General features: G+C 33.6%; 3 protein-coding genes and 1 long non-coding RNA gene across 8 annotated transcripts; 1 reads left to right on the top strand and 3 right to left on the bottom strand.

The window, feature by feature from the left end:
• Positions 1-805: 805 nt before the first annotated feature.
• On the bottom strand, positions 806-3,271 carry LOC111455596 (pentatricopeptide repeat-containing protein At4g11690). Its single transcript, XM_023097318.1, has 2 exons — positions 1,070-3,271; positions 806-879 (listed from the first exon to the last, which is right to left on the bottom strand). Exon 1 carries the CDS (start codon positions 2,794-2,796, stop codon positions 1,303-1,305), a length of 1,494 nt encoding a protein of 497 aa, XP_022953086.1. The 5' UTR covers positions 2,797-3,271; the 3' UTR covers positions 806-879; positions 1,070-1,302.
• A 979-nt stretch (positions 3,272-4,250) lies between these two features.
• LOC111455260 (gamma-glutamyl peptidase 5-like) lies at positions 4,251-8,389 on the bottom strand. The gene is made up of 4 exons (XM_023096858.1): positions 8,025-8,389; positions 5,488-5,640; positions 5,230-5,397; positions 4,251-4,559 (listed from the first exon to the last, which is right to left on the bottom strand). Exons 1-4 carry the CDS (start codon positions 8,331-8,333, stop codon positions 4,443-4,445), a joined length of 747 nt encoding a protein of 248 aa, XP_022952626.1. The 5' UTR covers positions 8,334-8,389; the 3' UTR covers positions 4,251-4,442.
• Positions 8,390-19,127: 10,738 nt separating this feature from the next.
• Positions 19,128-21,357, top strand: LOC111455560 (L-type lectin-domain containing receptor kinase IX.1-like). Its single transcript, XM_023097271.1, has one exon. It carries the CDS (start codon positions 19,128-19,130, stop codon positions 21,345-21,347), a length of 2,220 nt encoding a protein of 739 aa, XP_022953039.1. The 3' UTR covers positions 21,348-21,357.
• A 1,006-nt stretch (positions 21,358-22,363) lies between these two features.
• LOC111455416 lies at positions 22,364-24,737 on the bottom strand. Of its 5 annotated transcripts, none has more exons than XR_002712587.1 (6): positions 24,653-24,737; positions 24,466-24,560; positions 23,980-24,078; positions 23,571-23,880; positions 22,960-23,445; positions 22,364-22,770 (listed from the first exon to the last, which is right to left on the bottom strand). It is a non-coding gene; the product is annotated as an uncharacterized LOC111455416 (long non-coding RNA). The 5 variants fall into 5 exon arrangements; XR_002712589.1 differs by having other exon boundaries at positions 23,980-24,058; XR_002712590.1 differs by lacking the exon at positions 23,980-24,078 and having other exon boundaries at positions 23,571-23,649; positions 23,723-23,937.
• Between the last annotated feature and the right edge of the window lie 193 nt (positions 24,738-24,930).

Here is a 24,930-nt window from a genome sequence, read left to right as displayed (position 1 = left end):
TTTTTTTTTTTTTTTTTTTTTTTTTTTTTTTTTTTGGAGTAATGAAAATTACATATTTTAACGGTAAATCTCAAAGCTTCTTAAATTAAGATCTACTATTTATTTACAATTTAAATTATCAATTAAATTAAAAAATGCAAACTTATTAGTGTCAAAATTAAATTTAATAATAGCATAAAAACGCTAGTATATAAATAAGGTTAGGTGTATTTTCCTGGTAACTACTAACACGGTGCTGATTGTAATAGTTATAAATGATGTGATTAGAGTTGTTCATATGGAAACATGTGAGTGAGATATCATCATATATGGTGAGTTTATATAAAAAATTGACCAGAAGATATTTTCTCTTTTTATAAAATTTTTAAGAAGATAAATATTTTTTATATTATCATATGCGACAATTTTTAAGAAGATAAATATTTTTTATATTATCATATGCGACTCGATTTTAATTTTGATTGAGTCGTGAACTCCCGTTTGTGAGGCATGTTCTCTATTTTACATGAGGACTTACGTAGTCCCATTCAATAGGCCTACCATTTTGGAACAGTATTGAATAAGAAGCGAAGGAACATGAGGTTAATAAGATGGTAGATAAACGAAGTATATTCACGATTGAGTCCTAAATACAAGATACAATGGCAAAACACGATATAATTGCATCATATTGCAAATGATCCACTTGCATGTAGCGATTATATCTATACACATAACTTGTCATACAGTACATATGAATAAAATTTTAAGTTAATAGAGTGATTTTAAGTGAATGAATGAATTGTTTTACACAATAAACACTCCCTCGTCACCAACATTTTTAGATATGTATCATCAATCAAGAGACGAAAAGTTCATATCTCTATCCTTACACTCAATCTAAGCTTAACTCAACTAATAATAGATTCGTTACCGTCACTTGACACGAAACAAAGAAAATAGATCCCATGTATAATGATATAAATGAATTGATATCTACAATGGATCATTAAAAGCCTAAAAAGCTTTTACACGGCCGTCAATGAACACGTCAACCAAAAGACTAAAAGTTTATATCTCTATACTCAATCTGAACTTCGCTCGACTAATAAAAAATTCACCATGGTCACTAGATATAAAGCAACGAAAACCGGTTCTATATATAATGATATAATGAATCGATCATTAAAAGCCTACAAAGCTTTTACGCTGGCAGCCAATAACGCACCCTCGTCGCTTTCAATTCGAGACACCAAAGTTTTCTCCCATAATATCAACCAACGCAATCTTCAACAACCCGTTTGCTGAAAGTATCCTTTTGGCTTAACCAAGCTTACAACAGAGAGATTCTGACGGATTCAACCCGGCTTCGATCATCTCTTTAAGTAAACATTTCGCCTCGGTCGACTTCCCTTCGTTGTAGAGAACCTCAATGGTAGATTTGTAACTAGTCAGACTTGGAGTTAATCCTTTGTTAACCATCTCTTGAAGAAACTTCAAAGCCTTGTAAGAATTGCACTCTTTGCAGTACCCATTTATCATTATATTGTAGATAACATCATTAGGCTCCACATTCATCTCTACCATTGAGTTGTAGAGTTTTGATGCCTCTACCATATTACCTTTCATACACAAACCATGCATTAGGACACCATACGTATGTTGATCCGGGACCGAACCGACTTTCTTCATGAGATGAAACAACTGAGAAGCTTTCTCGACATCATCGGATCGGACAAAGGCATCCATTAGAATCGTATACGTCACTTTCGAGGGAGAAACGCCTCGATCCTCCATCTCTCTAACCAACTCTGAAACTACAGAAGAATTCCCTGCTTTAGAGAAACCTGCAATTAAAATGTTGTAGCTCACTGAAGTTGGAGCCAAACCAATCAACTTCAGCTCATCAAAATAACCTAAGGCCTTCTCCAACTTTCCAATATTACAGAACCCATCCATCAACAGATTATATGTTCTAGTAGTTGGGTTTATTCGAACCTGTTTCATTCGTTCAAACAGCCGTTCAGCTTTCGTCAATTGTCTCTTACGACATAACCCACCAATTAGAATAGTGTACGTGACTACGTTGCACGACACCCCACTTGTCGACATTTCGTCGAACACCTTAAAGGCAATACTCAACTTCCCATCCCTACAATACTCATTAATCAGAGTGTTGTAAGTATACAGACTAGGAAGCACCCCAACAAGCTTCATCTTCTCAAAAAGCTCAAAACCATCCTTCTTATATCCTTTCTTGAAAAATCCATTGATCATGGCAGTGTAAGTGTATTGATTAGCAACCAAACCAAGGTCATTCATCTTAGAAAACAATACTTTAGCCTGTTCAATGTCACCATTTTTGCAACAGGCATCAATCAAGATAGTGTATATAACGACATTAGGAGACAAGCCTATCCTCTCCATTTGAGCCAAAAGCTCGAAACCTTTACTTACATTGCCGTTTTTGCAAAAGGCCTTAATCGTAATCCCGAAACTATACTCATCAAAGTGAGTTCTCCCCAAAAATTCAGTGAAAAACCACCAAGTTTTATGCAAATCGCCTGATTTTGCAAGTAAACCCAGTACATTATTGAAAGAGATTGCACTCGGACAATGCCCTTGAAGGATCATTAGTTTAAAACTGTTGAGGGATTGTTCTAATTGTTGAGATTGAAGAGAAGCACTGGTAATTGCTTCATGAGAATTCAAATTCGGCTGTGTTGAATAGGTTAAAATGGAAGAAATAGTGAGGAACGACGAGGTGATCCGATTAGAAAGAAATGAGTGCACGAAGGCAATGGATTTGGGCACCATAAATGCGAGACTAAATCAGAACTAAGAATTATGAACAAGAGATAAACAACAACTATTGAAGAGAAAAGGCAACGTTATCGAAATTATCAACCAGAGGAATCAGTGGATCTTCCGTAACAATAACGATGAACTCGAGTTTAAAATCAGAAGTGTTGATTCTAGAAATTTGAAGGCTCCGTCGCCGATTACTACCAAGAATAGGAGAAAAAATCTCACCATTTCAACTAGGAGATTGCTGCTTCGGAATTTCTTGTTTCGGTAAATCCGATTCCATCCATCCAGCTCTGTTATCTCTCTCTCAGAAGCAAAACCCTAAATCACATTCATTTGCAGCTAAATTTGCACGAAACACATCTGAAATGGTGCCCTAGAAGGGGAATTCAAGGGAGGAAAATATAAGATTCAAGCTGAGAGAAGGAAGGAAGAGAATTTCTCGTAAACAAAATGGAGAGCAAAGATCAGAGCAGAGACATCTTAATCTAATGATTTCAAATTTTATACTCCACAAAATATGCATTAGGACCACATCTTGTACTATAGTGTGTATATATATATATATATTTTGACCGAGAACTCATACATTTAGGCATGTCATGTCATCTGCATCGGAATACTTTTTTGTTATTTATTATGTTATGTTAATACAGACCATACCTTCGATATTTATGTTCAACATGATATCATGCAGGCCTTTTCAGCAACACGTTTAACCCAAACAAACCAGGTCTGAGAGTCCGTATACGAGCTCGCCTGGTGGGTCCATGCGCACGTGCGTGAGCCACGTGTAGGGAAGTACCATACATCCAACCCTCCTCGGGTTGAAAAGAGCTCAAAGTCATGTTATTTTAAAAACAAGTCTCATCAGGCATGTTTGCATTACCTAACCCCAACAGTGGAATCATTGCCAATTCCTAAGCTACTCGTACATTTCAAGTAAAGACAAAGCACCCACCCCTATACAGATGATAGAGGGGACGTGTGAATACCAAACAACCGATATTAAGGTAATTACGTTTCATCTTATTCATCAGTCTTAGGTTAGATTAAGACAATAGATTGCTGTCTAGTTTTTGGACATATTCTTTATTTTTGTTTATTATATGTTTTTTGAATAATTCAAAGATTTTATTTTTAACATGTAAGTCCATGAAATCGTTTATGAACTATTTAAATTGAACGTTTTCGCATAAAATGGTAACGTCATGCATATGGTAGTAGCTCTATTTCAATACATAAATAGGGTCGTTACACACGTCTTGTGAATATCTGCAAGACTCAAAACTAAAGTAATTTAGTTCGAAAACATGTGTGTACGAACAAAAATAAATTAATAATAATAATAATAATTTTCCATCGTCACGTGCATTTCACTAATATGATTAAAGAATTCTCGATATTAAAAACGTGACATTATTAACGTTTTTTAAATAATAACACAAAAACAATATAAATGATTGGTTGAAATAAGGTTAATTAGTTGATAAATGAAGTATAACAACCTCCCATTTCACATAATAAAAACCCTAAAACAAGTTTTAAATTAGATAAACCCTAAACCAAACTATATTTCTTCTATACCCATTCTCTCTTTAATTTATCTAAAATGTATTATTATTTATTTATTATTATTATTATTATTATTATTATTATAATTTATTAATAAGAGATGTTCCTTTCAGAAAGTTGATGCACAGCTTCTTCCATGCCTCTCTGTTTGGCTCTCCCTCTTCCACTTTGGCCTTCAACTCCATCCCATATGTTTCCTATACAAACCAGTTTCAAGTTAGGTCGGATCGGGTTACCATAAACAACCCGAGTTTAACCCAACCGAACCATAAAATATTAAGGTCGGGTTGTTTGAGTTATTTAGAACAAGTAATTACGAAACTAAATAGAATTAAAATAAATTCTAAACGCCCAAGCCTGCCGCTGTCAAATATTGTTCACTTTTGCTCGTTACGTATTACCGTTAAGTCTCACGGTTTTAAAAAAACGTTTGCTGGGGAGAGATTTTCATGCCCTTATAAATAATGTTTAGTTCCCCTCTCCAACTGATATGGGTTCTCGAACGTATTTTAAAAACATGAGACTTATGGCAATACATAACGAGTCAAATCAAACAATATTTGTTAGTGGTGAGCTTTGATTGTTACATAAATAATATATATAATATTTACATTAGATTTACGCTTACGCACGTTGAATGATTCTAGAGAATCTATGATCTAACTTAACCTATAAAATTATTTGAGCAGTGAAAATTTTGATAGATAATTCTTAAACTCAGGAGACGTATCGACTCGTTAGGTACGATTCTCGAATTTTATACTAACCTCGTCGTTATCTAACCTAGTATTTGGAATAATAACACGTGTCAAACATCCGTAAATCTATAAGATCGATAACAAAACAATCGGACGGTGAGGAGCATACCATGATGAAATTACGTTGAACGAGACGGTCAATGAGGTGGAAAAGAATGTCCATGGTGTACTCGGGATGCCCTTGGATGCCCATCATGTGGTCCCCATACTTGAATATTTCGATTCCAGTCTTTTCTGACCATCCGATCACTTCCGCCTTTGATGGAAGTTCCTGGACCTACACAATATACCATACATCGCATCGTACCAGATTATTAGGTTGAGGAATTTTACTGTACGCGCGAGCTTATTAAACAAACGGAAGTACCTCATCTCGATGGCATTCGATCACCGATAGCATTGATGGGATCTTTAGAGATGAGAAGACTTTTGATGATGGCGACACGTGTATGGTCGTGATTCCAATGTCCCACCCTGAGAGGGCCCTACCCGTCTTTCCTCCCAATGCACGGCACAAAACCTAGACACGTCATCAACTCTTGTAAAGTGAAGGAATTTGCACAAATAGCACCAAATACAAAATTTAAAATTATTTAATCATAATTATTAAAATTAAAAAAAAAAAAACCCAATTATTATTTTAAAAGTCAATAGTTCGATATTTGACTCTCGAGCGATCAACAAGTTAAAACGACTCAATCAGCTAAACTAAGTTCGAATATATTAAAAAATGGTATCTTAAATATTAAATAAATACATTATATTTAATCGTCATATACCAATATGAGCATAACTTAACTGAAATATTCGACCAAGATTTAAAAAATGAATCACGACACGTCTCATAATAACATCAAATATGCATGAAAAAAAACATATAAATTTTTTTTATAATATTGTGTAATGCTACTTTTTGTGTTTATATTATTGACGTGACAATCAATTATAATATCATATATATATATATATATTCACGTGATATTAGAAAATCGGTTATTTTGTACTCGTAACATATCGGATCCGCCACGTCATGACAGCTAATTTCCACCTAGTTTTGTCTTTTGGGAAAAATCATTCTTGCCGCCACGTAGTTTATTGGATCAATTTTTATTTAATTAAAAAAAAATGAACTATTGTAAAAAGGAAATAAAAAATATATTCTAAAATAATAAAATCATTCATTTCAAAATAATGAATGTTTAACATTAAAAATATTAAAAAATAACGACCATTGCCACCTCACCACCTAGCGAACGCTAATATTTTAAATAAAAATTTAAAATTATTAGAATATAATATCTAATAGTCGTATTTTATAGTAATTTAGATATAAATTTCAGTATATTTAAAAAAAACTCGATAAGGAATAATAAATTAGGCATCAAAGCAATATATAAATTTAATTTTTGAAAACTTTATTGATAAAATAAAAAAAAATAAAAAAAAAGTGGGTTTTAAATAATTATTGTAGACCGTATAGACTTGCACTACTTGAGACAATCAAATAATTAAATAATTTATTTATTTATTTATTTAATTGGTCAATATTTTGGGTTTACCATTGTGCATGTAATGTGTGCAAAAAAGCTTCACCAAACCCTCATTGGGAAAATGACCCATTATCCACCACATGTTCTTGTCCAATCATTTTTTTTTCTTTTTAATTATTTGCATATATATATATATAATAATTTAAAATTAAACTTATTATTATATGATTTAAATAGTAAATTATTTTAAAAATAAGTGTATAGTAAAATAATAATTAAAAAAATGTTGAGACAGATTAATTGTTTAAAATTTTATATAATTTAAATTATTTGTAAAGCTTAGAACAAATAATTATAAAAAAAATTGAATAAATTAAGATATTAAAAGAAAATAAATAGTATTTTGATATAAGATATTAAAAGGCAATTTTAGATAAATATAGAAATAGTCAATTTTACCTAACAAAGTTGAAATTGTTGAAGATTCTATGGTAATTACTTTTGACCATGGTAAAAACAAATTCAAGCCTCGACTTTTTTATCTACTATTTTTTTAAATAAAATGATTTTACTCTATAATTTAAAATATATATTTTTTAAAAAAATATCAATAATTATGCCATTTTCTAAGATATATATATTAGAAAATGGCATAATATAAAATACAATTTTATGTATATGAGAAATATTCAAATTAATAGAATAAAATAATTACATAATATAAAATACAGTAACAAAAAGGAATACATAATATTTTATTTTATTTTTTAAAAAATTGTTTTATATATTAAAAATGTATGGAAAACAAAATATTTTAGAATATCAAGAATTTAATTACACGCGAGAATCCAAGATTCCGTTTTGGAAAAAATAAGAGACACGTGGGTAATCGTCAGCCGTTCATCACCACGCGCCCACAATATTCCTTCCGTTGTGATTTCTGCCCAATAATACGTGGGCAGAAATAAGGACCCAAAAAAAAGCCGAAAAATAATATATTTTTTTTGTAATTTTATTTTATTTTAATTGAAATTCAATTTTAAATGCCTAACAAAAATAATAATAAATAAATAAATAAACAAACTTATCCTTCTTTAATTACCTCATTAGTTTTAACTTTGAATGTTTTTTTTTTTAAATTTAAATTTAAATCATACATTCCAATAAAGAGTGGAATTAATACCATTATTTAATTTATTTTAAAATTTTTACCGTGTACGGGAGGAACAAACGGCATAATCCTAAAATAAAATAAAATAAAATAAATCAAAACCGATTTCAATTTTAATTAAAAAAAAAAAAGAATTATCATTTATTATTTCATTAAATTATTATTTATTAGAGAAATTAAAATTAGTTTCCAGAAATACATTTTAATTTATCGAAAATAAAAATTAAATATATATTGACGAACCTGGTGGCCGAAGCAAATCCCGAGCACTTTTTTCTTCAAGCCGTTCAACTTCTTCAACAAAAGAAGAAGCTGGCAGATCCAAGGATCGTCGGAATGGGCGTCGCTGCAGCTGCCGGAGACGACGAATCCGTCGTAGAGTCCGATATCGCCGTCGTTCGGGAAGTGGCCGGCGGCGACTCTGTAAGAGTCCCAAATCTCCCCTTCTTCGCCCAACATTCTCAGGAAAACCCCAAAATACCCTCCGTATTTCTTCTTCACGTACTCCGGATCCTCCGCGCACAGCAGCATCGCAAATCGCTTTTCCGCCATTTTTTCCGGCCGCCGAGCTTTCCCTCTCTGGTTTTCTGGTGGGATTTTTCTTGCATGCTTTTAGGGTGAGGGGAGGGAGAAGGCCGTGTTATAAAAGAACCTTCAGTTACCAAAAGGGTATGCTTTTTTTGCCTTTTTTACAATTTTGCCACTACCATTTACAATTATTTAAATTAATATTTAAGTTATTACTAATATTTAAATATTAATAACTAATATTATGGATATATTTTATATAAATATATCAACCTTTGTTATTACGATATTATTATGATATTAGTTGAATTTTAATTAACACGATTATAGATTAGCGGTTGTACTAAAAAATAAATATATAAATTAAAACGACCGTAGATTAGCTGTTGTACTAAAAATAAATAAATATAAATTAACATTAAGATATTTATAATATTTATATGATTATTTATTGTTAAAAATTCTTTAAAATAAAATTTTAAGCGTTTGAAATGTAATTTTTTTTAAAATATATTAAAGACGGATTGCAAATCTTGGAACATATAGTTCTTACTCGGAGAGGTGCTTTCACATTTTCTTGACCCAAAATGGCAAATGGCTGGGTTGAGGAAATGTTTCTTTTTTGTAGGGTACACTGGTAACAGATCTAGTAGAGACGGGGTGGGGCCTGTAGCTTTGAGGATTAGAGCACATAATTACGAACCATGGTGTCGAGACGTCATTTTTTTGAAAAGATATTAGATCATTGTGAGACACGCTAAAACGAGTAATGGGGATCATTCCTTTATTCATACAAACCCTTCCCGAAAGGTAATGGAGGCGTGCAAAGGTTTACTTTGGTCAAATGAAGATCGAACGTTAGAAAATAAATAAATAAATAATTTAGGTATTAATCTTTTACTTTTTATTAAAAAATAAAATTTTAAATAAATGATCTAAATAATCCCAACTCACTCAACCAAATTTCGGGTTAGTTAGCTAGTTTACATTTGTTTGGTCGGGTCAACCCGACCAACTTCAAGAATAGGTTACAACTCAACCCTACTTCTACTTTTATTATTATGAAGATATTTAACGTTTGTAACCGACGTCAATGATATACCGTGACTTGTGAATGTTTGATATTTGAGATTCTTGAGATTTTAGTTATTAATGTACATGTACCGTGAATAACATGTTTTTTTTAATAATAATTAAAAAAAACAGCCACCCGACAATTTAACTCGAAAATAGAGGGTTAGATTGGATCGTGAACTCCATTTAAATTGTTCGTGTCACCAACCCAACCAACCCAAAATTTCGAATTTATTCAAAATATTTCTCCATCCCAACCCGAGTACACCCCTACCATTTGAAATAGTAACAAACAACTTAGCAAATGAGTTGAGTTACTTTTTTATTATTATTATTATTTATTAATTTTCTTCGCTTCTTCCCATCTAAATAAATAAATAAATTAATTAATTTAAATAAATAGATATATAAAATAAATATGGTCAATATTTAAAAGAATATCTCCTACACTAATAACTTTAATCCTTATTGGGATGATTCATTTCCAAATATTAATGATATAAATAAAGTCATTTTCTTCCCTTTTAAATAATTATTATTTGATGATACTTTATAATCTATATTTTATATTTATCTAATTACTCAATTTTTTTAATTTTTTAAGAGTAGTCTACAAATAGCATTAATTGAATTTATCAAAATAAAATATTAAAATTATTATATAATTTTAATTTTTTTTTATTTGATATTACGGTGCAAAATAGGAGATGAAAATTCAAAGCTACCATCTATGACGAGGTGGACTAGAAGTCTAGTCATTTGAGCTAAGCTCCAACAAAAAAATATCGTTTGTTTATTTATTTATTTATTTTCAAACATTTAATTAAGATTTACATCTCTGGAGTGCAAAAGTAGAAGGGAGCTTGACTGCAAGACCCACTTGTCGAGCAGGGACGAAAGTCGGTTTTAGTGATACGATGGTGTAGAATGGAAGGACAGTCGCTCTTTTTAAGAGTCGTTAGGTAATTATATCGGAAGCAAAAATATACATTTTAAAATTAGTAATAAATTTGAGTTCGTTTAGTTCAACACAACTCAAAAACCTAACGATCTTGAGTTTGGTTGATCGGGTTTTGATTCGGATAATCGAACTTTTTGACGACGACGACGAATGTAGCTGGATCGTTGGGATGATTCGAATCACGGGATGAATATGGTTCATCGTGTTTAATAAAATTAGGGTTTCACCTGTCACTCTCTCTCTTTATTTGGGTCCAAAAAAGACCAAATTTTAGTTGAAAAAACCCTAATTGTTAGCCATTTTATGAGCAAAGTGCATTACACGATTGCCCAATATCATGCTGGTTTTCCAATCACTCATTCTTTTCTTGTTTTTCTATGACACTCAATCATCACTATTTTTTTTTTTTTCGATTTTTAAAGTTTTCGCTTTACGGATCTGACTAGGTTAGACGTAGTTTGAATTTTCTTCTCGAGCTTCATTAAATTAAACCGTGGAATATTATTAATCTTGATTCGAACTCATATTTGCAGGGTTAAATACCGGTTTAGTCAACTTACTCCGTTCTAAATTTTCAACTTTAGTAACTGTACTCTTAATACGAATACCCTTTTAAACATTTTTAAAAAGTTAAAAAAAAAACGTTTATTATTAACACGTAATACACATTTTAAAATATATTCATAAACTTTTAAAAATAACGTACCGTTCTTAAAATTTTAAAACAAAAATTTTAAAAATTTGGAAATTAACGTGTATTAATACTACTCTTGAAATTTTATAGATATTTTTTAAATATAATATTACATAACTTTTAAAAAAATTTAAAATACTGATCAAATTTAAAAAAAAAAATATTTATAGAAAATTAGTCTTCATTAGCATTTAAAAATTATTATTATTATTATTATTATTTAATCCATTTAAAAATAAATATTAAATAATTAAAATTATAACGATGAAAAACTAAAATATAAAAATTATCTCGGCAATTATAAGACTTTTCTTGGTACTCTTGAAAATTCTATTTAATAAATATATAAAGATATTATGAAAATTTGTTGAAAATTATAATTGTAAATTATTATTGATGGGTTAATAAATAACTAAATATTATGCACTCATTTATTATTTTATATATTTTTATTTAGTTTAAAGTTTTATAGATATTAAATAATAATAATAATATAAATTAATTTCCTAACAATCAAATATTAAATTCTTAAAGATACTAAAATTTTAAGAAATTTAATTATATTAAATTAATATATAAATTATCTAAAAAATAATAATTATTGATTAAATATTATTAATATTTAGTATGTGGCCAATTAGATAGGTCAACTTTGAATATAAATTGGTTATAATTATTAATAAATTAATATTTGGTTTGTGTAAAAAGATTTGACTTAGTTTATTAATATAAAAAATTATATTTAAAAAGCTAATAGATAATGAATACTTTTCTGCCTAGAGTTTATTAATATTTTTAGGACTTTATTTCACTGTCACAGTCTTTTTGATGGTAGCGGAGTTGCGATTGTGCGATACTCACTTCCCAGCAACAATTCGTTCTTGCGTCGCCTACGACCAAGCGACGTATGCTCGAGCCTCTGACCCCGCTTCAAGAAGAAAGTTTTAGAAAACGGGAGGCAGAGAGATTTCGAAAAAGAGTTTTGAAAATAAGATTTAAAAAATTGAAATTGGTGTTATATGGGATGCAAGCAAAAAGGCAACAATAACGGCTTACGCATATAACTATTGGTAGTTATAAAATGTACAAACGTTTTCAATTGTTCACACATCCTAAGATGGTTTAAGAAGGCATTTCAAGAGTTTTTGGATGTTATCTCGAAATAATAGGAGTGTTCATATGATCCGAGAACCTGACCAACTTGAGTTAAAGAAAATTTTGGTTGGGTTAATATTTTGGAAAATCGAACAATTGGGTTAGTTCGCGAGTTGACATTTTTTCGGTCGGGTCAATCTAATATTAGTGATGCGTTTCAACCTGTGAATGTTTGATGTATGAAATTTTAATAATAATGTAACATGTATTATAAATAAATATGATTTTTTAAAAATAATTTAACAAAAAACGGTCCAACTAATTTAAAAATAGAGGGTTGAGTTGGGTTCACGACAAATTCATTATTTTATAATTTTTATTACATCTAATCCTTATTTTATAATTTTATAATTTTTTACCATTATTTTATTATTTTTTCTCTCTTATTTTGAGGACTAATATTTTCCTTCTATTATATATATATATATATTTTTATTACATCTAATCCTTTTATAAATTTTATTCGTTAAATATTTAATTATTAATTACTTTATTAAAAATAAAATATTTATATTACATAACATATACAAATAAGATTAGCCTTTTTAAGAAAAAATAAATGTTATTTTCTACCGGTCGGAATTTTATTTTAGTTAATTATTATATTTTAATTATTTTAATTCATATCAATTAACTTTTATTATAATTTTAGTTCTCGATACATAGGCCGGATGGATGATCAGCGACCGAAACTTAGAATTATCTATTTCAACAATTTCCAAAGTTATTGGAAAGCTCGGGTGATAGGTTCTCTTTATCCCGATCAATTTTAATAGTTTCTTGTCCTACAACAACACGTTCTAAAGGTTGATTATTTTCAATATTATTTTAACAGCGTCGATATCGAGATCGACATGGACATAAAATATGATAGATACAAATTTGCTTATCTTATGACAATTTCCAAACTCACAAACCAAAATTTAGAAGCCTACAAGTTATTCGTTTAAAAGATCACGACGTAAACTATATAGTTAGGTTCAAATATTTTCAATTTCGAATGGCACAGGGTTGAGTTTTGTGAGATCCCACATCAGTTGAAGAGGGAAATGAAGCATTCCTTATAAGGCCGTGAAAACCTCTCCCTAACATATGCATTTCAAAATCGTGAGGCTGACGACGATACGTAATGGGTCATAACGGACAATATCTACTAGTGATGGACTTGGGCGGTGACAAATGGTATTAGAGTCAAACATGGGCTGGTGAGCCAGCGAGGACACTAGTCTCCAAGGGGGATGGATTGTGAGATTCCACGTCGGTTGGAGAGCGGAACGAAACATTTCTTATAAGGGTGTGGAAATCTCTTCCTAACATATGCGTTTTAAAACCGTGAGGCTAACAATGACACGTAATGGGCTATAAAGCGGACAATTTCTACTAGTGGTGGACTTGGGCTGTGGCAAATGGTATCAGAGCCAAACACGGGTCAATGTGCTATTGGGCTGTGGCAAATGGTATTAGAGCCAAACACGGGTCAATGTGCTAGCGAGGACATTGGTCTCCAAAGGGGATGAATTGTGAGATCCCACGTCGTTTGGAGAGGGGGAAACGAAGCATTTCTTACAAGAATGTAGAAACCCCTCCCTAACAGATGCATTTTAAAACCGTGAGGCTAACAACGATACGTAATGGGCCAAAGCGGATAATATCTACTAGTGGTGGACTTGGGCTGTGGCAAATGGTATCAGAGCCAAACACGGGTCGATGTGCTAGCGAGGACACTGGTCCCCAAGGGGATGGATTGTGAGATCCCACGTCGGTTGGAGAGGGGAACAACCAAGGGTATAAGACCGTGAAAACCTCTCCCTAACATATGCGTTCCAAAATCGTGAGGCTGACGACGATACGTAATGAGCCAAAGCAGACAATATCTACTAGTGATGCACTTGGACGGTGACAAATGGTATCAGAGCCAAATAGGAGTCGGTGAACCAGCAAGAACGCTGGCCCCTAAGAAGAGTGGATTGTGAGATCACACATCGGTTGGAGAGGGAACGAAACATTTAAATATGTGGAAATTTTTCTCTAACAAACGCGTTTTAAAATCGTAAGGCTGGCGACGATACGTACCGGGCTAAATCGACGCATATCTATTAATATTATATTGGTACCTAAAATTAGTGATGGATATTAGCTTTTGGTTGCGTATGGCTAAAATCATTCAAAAGTTTTGCTTTATTTTGTCAAAGATGAGTGATGATATGGAGAATAAGTGGATTCCATTGTTTCTTTAAAAAGGAAATTTGTTCAAAATTACATGATTTATGTTATGTTTTATGCTTTTATTTGTGTAAAGTTCGAGAAAGTTGCGTTATGATTGAGTCACGTATCCACCATATTCTTAAACGTGCTATTCTTTATTTCATTTAATCGTACGTAAATATATGTATTGACGATAATATTCAAGAGTAAAAGTAAAATCTCAACCAAATAACGTCTTAATCGAGAATATACGTGTAACAAATCGAAAAAAGAAAGTAAAGAAATGGATGGCAACTAGCTATTGTGAAGTTTACGAGTGATTATGACTAGTGCTCGTGTTGCTTTGGTGGAGGTGTGAACCTATGAACCAAGGCGACAGGTTCTCACAGGCAACGTGTAAAGATGACGAGTGATGGTTTCTACTCAAGTGCAATTTTTTGGCTCCTAGACAGATATGGTCGTGAGTCATACGAGATATTGCTCGTATTGTGTGAGATCCCACATTGATTGGAGAGAGGAACGAGTGCCAGCAAGAACGTCGGACCACAAAGGGGGGTGGATTGTGAGATTCCACATCGATTAGAGAGGAGAATGAAACATTCTTTATAAGGATGTAGAAATATCTCCCTAACAAACACGTTTTAAAAACCGTGAGGGAAAGCTCGAAAGAAAAAATACAAAGAAAGAGGACAATATTTGCTACCAGTGGGCTTGTTACATGTCGTGTGATAATTCAGTCATGCATTATGTGAACACGCACAAAGTGTATATGTCCATAGTCAGGCGGCCTAGGGAGTGTGATAGCGATGTTCGTCTAGTGGATCCATGTGCATGTGCATGAGCCGTGTGTCAAGAACGGTTGTACATCCCATTTACCCGAAAATGAAAATAGAGCCCTAAGGACAGTTGAACTATACATAATGTTCTAGATATACGGTCATTACAATATGTTAAGCCAATTGAATTATACATCCTCGACATGAGGGTCGAGACTACATCATCTACAATAGGGGTGTACATTCAACCCGGCAACTCGACAACCTGGACCAACCCAACCCGAACTAGGGTTGGGTTCATTTTTCTGGTAGGGTTGGGTTCATTTTTCTGAACCTAAACTAAATCGGTTCGATTTCGAGTTCATGGACAAAACCTTCGGGTTAGCCCGAGCTAAATAAAATATATAAAATGTATTAAGAATTCTCCTGTATTAATGGATTTGCGAGAGTGGTACTGAGTTCAGTTCAAGATTCTACAATATGTTAAGCATTTCACTGTAGTTTTTTCATAAAAATTATTATTATTATTATTATAATATATATGACGAGTCTCATTTACGAACATATTAAATACTTTTAAAAGTTCGGACATATTAGATATTTTTGAAAGTTTAATAGATAAAAATAACAATATGGAAGGATTAAACGTGTTTAACCAAATTTTAGGCACAAAACTATTCTTAAACCTAATTCGGAAGAATATTTTAAATTCCTTCGGAGTATTTTTCAATTTTAAGATAATGTTTTTTCTTTCGTTAACCTCAAACTCGATGTGTCTTCTATTTGTCAGAATGAACGTATAACCAACGATTTTTCTTCACTGGCATCATGTCGTCTTCAACTTTCGTAAGATCGTCGACGAGGTCAGCAAGGTTAGCCACGAGTAGTTCATTGTACATTGTTGTGTCCATCACTACCTTTTCCCTATTCTCGCCCGCATCTTAGTTGAGCTCGAACTCTTCACCATCAAAATTGACAGAACTACCATGGCCACCACAGTCTTCAACGACGTCACTCCATGGATCTTCTTCACACTTTTCATCAATAACAATGACACTAGAATAAGAGGAGGACACGAGAGTCTGTATTAGATGAACACGACTCTCCACAATGGTATGATATTGTCCACTTTGAACATAAGCTCTCATGGTTTTGGTTTGGGCTTCCTCAAAAGGCCTCATCTCAATGGAGATAGTATTCCTTGATTATAAACCCGTGATCATTCCCTAAATTAGCCAATGTGGAACTTTCATCATCCAACCGTCTGTTTGTTTCCGTGTAGTTATAGTTTCGAGAATTAGGTTTGTAGTTTTCATGACAGTAGTTACTCGGTCTAGAATGATATTAGTTAATTTTGTGATTTTTTTTTATAAAAAAAAACATACAAATACCTCTCATAAAGAAACACGTGGTTTTGGGCATGTGTGGGAAACTTTTCTAACAGGGATTGGAACATAAACTTCACTGAACGAGTAAATTAATAAATAACAATTTTAACTTCGAACTTCACAAATTGTATCAATTTCAACCTTAAACTTTCAATTTCATTAAGTTACACGTTAAACTTGGATATGAGTTGTGATTTTTACGTCAATTTTGAGCATTAATTAAATTATATCTCGTGTTAAACTTGATTTTTTTATAAATTAATAATAATTTTTTGTTAAAATTAGAAAATAAATTAATAAAAAAAAAAGTAAAAAATTGCAAGTCCAATTAATTTGATTTATAAAATTAAAAAAAGCCAAGAATGTTTAAGAGAAAATAATAAATTGTTTCTTAAAAAAGAATAATAAATTGGGCAAAATAACAACTTATTTAAAAAATTGAAGAGAATTAACTAAAATATTTATGAAAATGGTTGGTCCACAAACAAATAAAAATACAAAACTGTATTTTAAATTTAATTTCTAAACTTATATTATATATATATATATATATATAAAAGAAGCTTTCAAAAGCTCTTTTATCAAACTTCTATTTTTTAAATAATATTTTTTATAAAATGTTTTAAATAAATCAAAATGGTCCAAGTGGACAACTATGTTAATGAAGCTCATATATCAATAATATTAACTTTTTATTTGTTTTAAAAATGAAATACTAACATATCAATATATTAATTAATTATTATTTTTTTAATTTTTTGTTCCTGCTCTGAGTTATTCTAGTATATTTTGGCCTTAATTTTCATGCCATTTTTATTTCATTATGGGTAAAATTGAAATTTCTAAAAGAAAGTTGGTTTCAAATGTTTGAAAGATGGTCCAACTTATTTTTTTATAATCTAATCTCGAAAAAAATTATTGGACTAAATTACCCTCATTCAGATCGAATATATTTAAAATCTCAAACTTATAAAATTAGGAAAAAAATCATAAACTAAAGATTCACGAGGGCATAAAAAAGTTCTTGAGATTTTTTTGGTATGAACATGCTAAGATGTTCGAGCGTCTCAAGATGTCCGAGTACCATGTTTATCCTACAAAACAAACAAGCTAATCCATATGTTTATTTTGATCTTCGTTCGAGGATTCTTTGTAAGAATATGTTGTTCTTATAATGTATAATTAATTGATGACAAACGGGGATTAAACATTAGTTAATTTTATTTAATTAATTTTAGTCACAATACAATGCCTGGACTAGTTTTATTATAATTTTATCATCCCATTTGAAACGAGTCAGAAACGAGTCATGAAAATGTTCGTCATTCATAAGTTACCCAAATCAAGACTTTCCATTTCAAACTTCATAAACGTTGGACTAGTTTAGACTTTTACTGCAACAACGAGCAAAACTCTTAGAATTACCTAAGTACTTGCCCATACTTCTCCAAGTTAGCCTCCACCCACTCCAAATCAAACAGAGAGAGCCCTAATAAGAGAAGAGACTGCAAAAAAGAAAAGAAAAAAAAATCCAACAGATCTCCATGAAAACAAATTAATAATTTCACGAATAAGGTGATTGTAAAAGGTAACGAGAATGGGATGTATTATCCGTCCCTGTCCCCGTCCCCTTCTCGATGAACATGTAACGGCCCAAGCCCACCACTAACAGATATTGTCCTCTTTGAGTTTTTCCTTTTGAGCTTCTCTCAAGATTTTTAAAATGTGCTTGCTAGGGAAATGTTTTGTTCTCCTCCTCAACCAATTCTCACAATCGTCCTACATCATCGCTGGCACTAGTTCTTTTTCTCCAATTGATGTGGAACCCCCACCAAATCCACCCCTCGGGGCCCAGCATCCTTACTGGCACACCACCTCGTATCTACCCCCTTCGAGGAACAGCCTCCTCACTAGCACATCATCCGGTGTCTGGCTCTGATACCATTTGTAACGACTCAAGCCCACCATTAGCAGATATTATCTTTTTTGGACTTTTCCTTTCAGTCTTCCCCTCAAAGTTGTTTCCTCAAAGTTTTTAAAACATGTCTTCAACTGAAAGGTTTCCACACCCTTGGTGATTCGTTCCTCCCCAACCAATATGAGATTCTCACACTAAATGGGGTCCCACATCAATTGGAGAAAGGAACGAGTGTCATCGTCCTCGCTGAGCCCCAAAGGGGGTGTATTGTGAGAATCCCACGTTGGTTTGGGAGAAGAACGAAACACCCTTTATAATGATGTGAACTTTTCCCTAGCATACGCATCTTAAAAACTTTAAGGAGGGAAGCTCAAAAGGGAAAGCCCAAAACTTTAAGGAGGGAAGCTCAAAAGGGATATCTGCATACTATTGTATTTAATTATTAAATTAAATTTGGTGTTCAAGTCGTTGCTTGAGCGAAGAAATTTCTTCCATTTTTTTTTTTCTTTTTTTCTCTTCCACTGTTTTGAAAGTCCTGTCCGCGTTTTTTCCAAATGGAAAATGCCACAGCAAAGACTTACTTAACAAGTCTTCTTCCCCATTGATCTTCAACTTGAAGCTCTAAGCATTATCTCCTGCCTTCTCCCATGGCTGCACAAAGCTCCAATTCCAAGTTTCTTCTCATATGTTCGTTCTTCCTTATCAACATTTCACTGTTCCTCTCTACACTTCCATTTGCAAGTTCTTTATCTTTCAACTTCACTTCTTTCAATCCAAGCAACACCGACATCATCTACGACAGAGCATTCCCGACAAACCAAGCAATCGAGCTCACTGGGGGTGACGCCAACATGGATTATGTTGGAAGAGCTATGTATTCCCAACCCTTGCATCTTTGGGATAAAGTCTCTGGAAACTTGTCGAGTTTCCAAACCAATTTCTCCTTTGTCATTGATTCAAGGCAAAAATCAACCTATGGTGATGGCCTTACCTTCTTCTTTGCCCCTGTTGGTTCTAAGTTCCAGGCTAACATCTCAAGAGGCAGCGGCTTGGGTATTGGCTACGATCCCGAGTTAACGAATGCGACAGCCACATTTTTTGCAGTTGAGTTTGATATCTACAGCAACCTTTTCGACCCACCTGAAAAGCTCGAACATGTAGGTATCGATATTAGTTCAATGAGATCTATTGCATATTCGATATGGAAATGTGATATCAAGGGAGGGAAGAAGAATCATGTTTGGATTAAATATGATTCTGTTAATCATAATTTGAGTATTACTTTTACTGGGTTTGATCTGAATGGTAGTATTCTGTTCCAACATCTTCACCATGTTGTAGATTTGAGGTTGCATCTACCTGAACGGGTTACTTTTGGCTTTTCTGCTTCCACTGGTTATGCATATGCAACTCACACTGTATATTCGTGGTCTTTTGAGTCAACGCTCGACTTGACCCTTAATCCAAACTTCACCTCTAGTTCTAATTTGTCCCCACGTCCTGAGCCAAGTCCTGAGCCAAGTCCCGAGCCAAGTCCCGCCGAGTCAATTCTCGAGTCAATTCCTGAGCCAAGGCCTAACTTGCACCCAAGTCATAGTAATGGTAGCAAGGCAGGTCTAGCAGTCGGATTGGGCGTTGTTGGAGCAGCTATCATAGTGGGAGGGTTAGTGTTGGTTTGGATAGCTGTTTGGAAGAAGAGAATGGCAATGAGGAAGAACATAGAGGAGGAGATAATGTTGGATGATTCTGAGTTTGAAAGGGGTAAAGGGCCTCGACGGTTTTCGTATAAGGAATTGGCTCGAGCAACGAACAATTTTAAGGAGGATAAGAAGCTTGGAAAAGGAGGATTTGGCGATGTTTATAAAGGTTTCTTAAGTGACTTGAATTGCGATGTTGCTGTGAAGAGAATATCAAAAGGGTCTAAGCAAGGGATAAAGGAGTATGCATCTGAGGTCAAGATCATCAGCCAATTGAGGCATAGAAACTTAGTTCAACTAATTGGTTGGTGTCATGAGAAAAGTAAACTTCTGTTGGTTTACGAATTCATGCCAAATGGAAGCTTAGACGCCCATCTTTTCAAAGAAAACAATTTCTTGACATGGGAATGTCGGTACAGAATCGCTCAAGGAATCGCCTCAGGTTTACTATATCTTCACGAAGAGTGGGAAAAATGTGTGGTGCATAGAGATATAAAGTCGAGCAATGTAATGTTGGATTCGAGTTTTAATGCGAAGCTCGGAGATTTCGGGTTAGCTAGGTTAGTGGACCATAACAAAGGTTCACAAACAACTCTTCTTGCTGGGACGATTGGCTATTTGGCTCCTGAATGTGCAACAACAGGAAGGGCTTCAAAGGAATCAGATGTCTACAGCTTCGGGATGGTTGCTTTGGAAATTGCTTGTGGAAGAAAACCTTTCGACCCGAATGCAGAGGACGAGAAGATTGTGATGGTGGAGTGGGTTTGGAAGCTTTATGGTTGTGGAAAGCTTCTTGAAGGAATAGACTCAAAACTGATCCAAGAAAGGTTTGAAGATGAGCAGCAGAAGGAGGAGCAGATGGAGCGTCTGATGGTGGTGGGTCTGTGGTGTGCTCATCCAGATAGCAATTGCAGACCTTCAATAAGACAAGCCATAAACGTGATGAACTTCGAAGCGCCATTGCCTCTTCTTCCATCTCAATTGCCTGTACCCACTTATGAATTTCTTCCCATTAGAAGGCCAAATGCTTCGTCTTCACCATCATCATCAGCTACTCAAAATAGTGTTGCTTCTCATACTATTAATAGCTCCAACTTTAGTAATGTCGTTAGCAGTTCTTCCCACTCGGCTGCATCTTCTATACATCTTCTTCAACATGTTCACCAATGAACACACAATACTATAGAATGTATGGTGTTAGCTTATTAGTTTTGGTTAAATACTTGATTTGTTATTCCAATTCTCTATTAAAAAAAATGAGCTAGTTTTGTTGTAAGTTGTCATGAAGAATAGGTTCAATGCATCTCTTATGGGACATTTTTTTGGTTCATACCTTTGGTTCATCTTCCATTTTAATACATGAATCATCTTGATTCATGTATGACACTAATGCTTCTATGTTTATATAAAGGGTTGTCTAGAATGGTTGAGATGTATTAAGTTTGACTGAGTTTGAGTGTCATTTTGTATTTGTTGAGTGACATTTGAGAGAATTTTGTTGGGAGACTTGGTAGTGTGAGATATACACTTTGTAAACACTTAGATTATTGAGATTGGTTACTACTCGTGGATGTGGGCGAATTTCTTCTCTCCAAACCACGTAAATCTTTGTGCTCTTTGTTTAATTTCTGTTTGTGGGTGTTTGAGTGCGATTGATCTTGTTTTCCCTTCCGTTATAACAATTGGTATCGAAGCATTTTAGTTGTGGCATTTGGGATATTCTGAAAGATTCAACTTCATCAACACGAGACGTGCTCACACTCACCATCAATTACCAAAGACAAGTCTCTCATTGCAAGCGTGCTTATTTTCTTGGAAACCATTTTTTCAAGAATTGTTTTTTTCTACTTTCATTTGGATTAGACTTTTGGTAGAGAAACTTGTTACAAATGGCAGAGTCATCTAATACTAAATAAACCATGGCGTGGATCGAATTTTGAGCTCTAATCTCAAAGTAGAAAAAATTGATGGAATCAATAATTTTGGTGTTTGGCAAGGCGAAGTTAATGATTTGTTGGCCGTGTAAGACCTTGATGTGATTGCCGAAGACATGATGCAGAATGAAGGAAAGGAAATCAACAAACTTGCCGAATTATTCAGTCCTATCTTGGCAAGGATCAGAAGTATCCATTTATAAAGGTGACTATGGCGAAAGAATTATAGGATAAACTCGAGGCCAAATATAGTGTGGAAAATAAACTTAATATTGAAACCAGTCATCTGCAACAATAAAACCACAAAGCTAAACTTAAATCACTTTGTACCAATGGTAGACCAAGTAAAGAACGCCAAGGTCCCAATGTAAGAGGATGTTTCACCAATTAAATAACTTGTAAAACTCCAATGGCCACATGAACAAATATCTAAACTATCAGATCTAGATTCTAAAAACAAAAAGTGGAAAGGGCCCTATCCTATAATAGAATTTTAGTATGTTGCAACAAGAACCAGTTGTAGAAATTAACCTAGAATGTATTGAGATTGCCAACTCCATGAAGTAAAAGTTATTTCAGTAAAGATAGCTTACAATGTTTGAACCGACGAATGATATTGCCTTTATATCTTCATCGTCACAAATGGCATTAACAACATCCTGCAGAAAAAACACCAAAATTCAAATAACATTTTGTTGATGCTGCAGTCAAATCAAGCCATTTAAGATAGAAGTTGAATCTAGTGGATATGGTTCCAGAATCTAATCATAGGTATAAGCTTGCAAAAACAAAAAGAAGACAGTTCATAATAAAGATGTTTGTGGAACAATTCAAAAACAAAAAATCACCTCGATCTTTTTCTGAAGGCTTCAAAATAAAGGTATTCCCACATGTACAGCAATTGGGAACATCTGCAGAGGATTGTCCCATGGCACAACTATTGCCACTGTCAGTCTATTATCATAAGAAAAAGAAAAGCTAATTGGGGGGATAATATCGGTATGGAATGAAGTTCATAAATTAATTTTTCGGGGATAAAAATCTTTCATAGCAGCAAGTCTTTTACACCACAAAAGAAGTAGATAACGGGTGTACTCCAGGCTTTGAGAAATCAAACTAATTCTTTACTGCTGAAATTATAACCATTGGAATGACAGTGAAGAATAACAGGCTAACCCATAGGGAGATCATGGCAGGAAAATTGAAAGGACAAATCCCAGCACAAACGCAAAGAGGCTCTATGATGCTGCAGGTATCAACAATTCCATGTGACACATGAGAGACATACTACCCCATTTGCAGCGATGCCATTCCACATGCATGTTCCACAACCTCTACATAAGATAAATCATTTCAATTTTCTATCGAACATTCAGCTCAGGCCATATGATAAAACGAATTTTTCCATCACATAATCATAAGCATACACAGGGAGAGGAAGGAACTAAAGGATTATAACCTATCCCATGGGATACATCTCCATGTGCATCCTTTAATGTTTTTCCTTGTTCTGTTGTAAAATTTAGAGAAAGTTTGTCCTGAAATGAGAGGGGGGGAAATCCACTTTTGAAGTGAATTTGGAATATTCCTTTTACTGAAAAACGAACTTACGATATCTCGCCTAACGAGTTCTTGAAGCTTGAGCATAATTCGTTGACGAGTTGTAACTGGAGTATTACGCCAAGCAGGAAAAGCTTGCATTGCAGCAGATACTGCAGCTTTAAATTCTTCATTTGTGGTCAATGGAACTTGAGAAACAACTTCCTTGCCTATAAACAAAAGCACATTTTCGTACCCGTACCTAAAGGAACTTAACTTTCTCAAATCTGAAATAGAAAAGAGTGCGTAAAAATGAGCTGGTAACTCACTAGGTTTATGACATCTATGAATGCTGAGGATTGAGAAGGCTTGCGTAAATGAAGTATATATCAGCCTTTCGTAACAACGCTAGATGAAACAAGTATGCGCTGACATTATATATGATATCATGGTCATGAATTGAAAGACAAACTACATTGGTGATCAAGCTAAAAAAAATTTCAGGAAATTTCCCCTTTCTTTCAACCTACAGAGTAATTCCTAAACTTCAAGAAGTTAAGAAGACTATTTCAAATCAGAAATTAACGCAGTGAAGGCCAGTCTCTACAAGAAACAATTACAAACACAAAAACGAAGCAAATTTGGGACCGTAGAAAGGATAGCATAGCTCATACTTTCCACGTCCTGTCCTGACGTTTTCTCAGAAACCAAACAATGCAAACAAAGTTCCTCATTCAAACCACAAGCTCAAGAAATCAACAAGCTCTACTCAAAAGAAAAGAAAAACAAAATTAAAGAAACAACCGCTTCCTCACCGGAGGATTAGGCTTGGAAGACGGTTCAGCAGAGGTGGAGAAACGATAATTTCCAAGAGCAAAGATCTAAGGCCTCAGAACACTCGATTTCTTCACTGCAAAATGATCACGAACGTAATCAAGAAGTAACTTCCATTAACAAATTCGAAAATCAGAAACAAATTCCTTTACGATCAAAGAACTTTACCCCGCCGAATCGACAACTGCAACATTTATCTCCGGCGCCGATTGAAGACGATCACACTCGCATACGAGAGCTATGGAGAGATTCATCGTACATGCAAAGGCTGGACAAAGTTTTGGGTAACTGGGCTATAATCCAGTGCGGCATGAGAACTGGGTCTTCTCCGATATTGGACGGTTGGATGGTTGATGTAAGAGTTTGAGAGGATCTAACGGTGGAGATTCTAGCGTGCATGGTTACTTGGTGGCGGTTTTGGAGCGCTTTTTTTTTTTTTTTTTTTT

This window comes from Cucurbita moschata, unplaced genomic scaffold (genome assembly GCF_002738365.1).
Source record: "Cucurbita moschata cultivar Rifu unplaced genomic scaffold, Cmos_1.0 Cmo_Scf00017, whole genome shotgun sequence".
Lineage (NCBI taxonomy): Eukaryota > Viridiplantae > Streptophyta > Magnoliopsida > Cucurbitales > Cucurbitaceae > Cucurbita > Cucurbita moschata.
The sequence above is the reverse complement of the archived record's forward strand: the minus strand, read 5'-3'. Positions and strand labels throughout refer to the sequence as shown.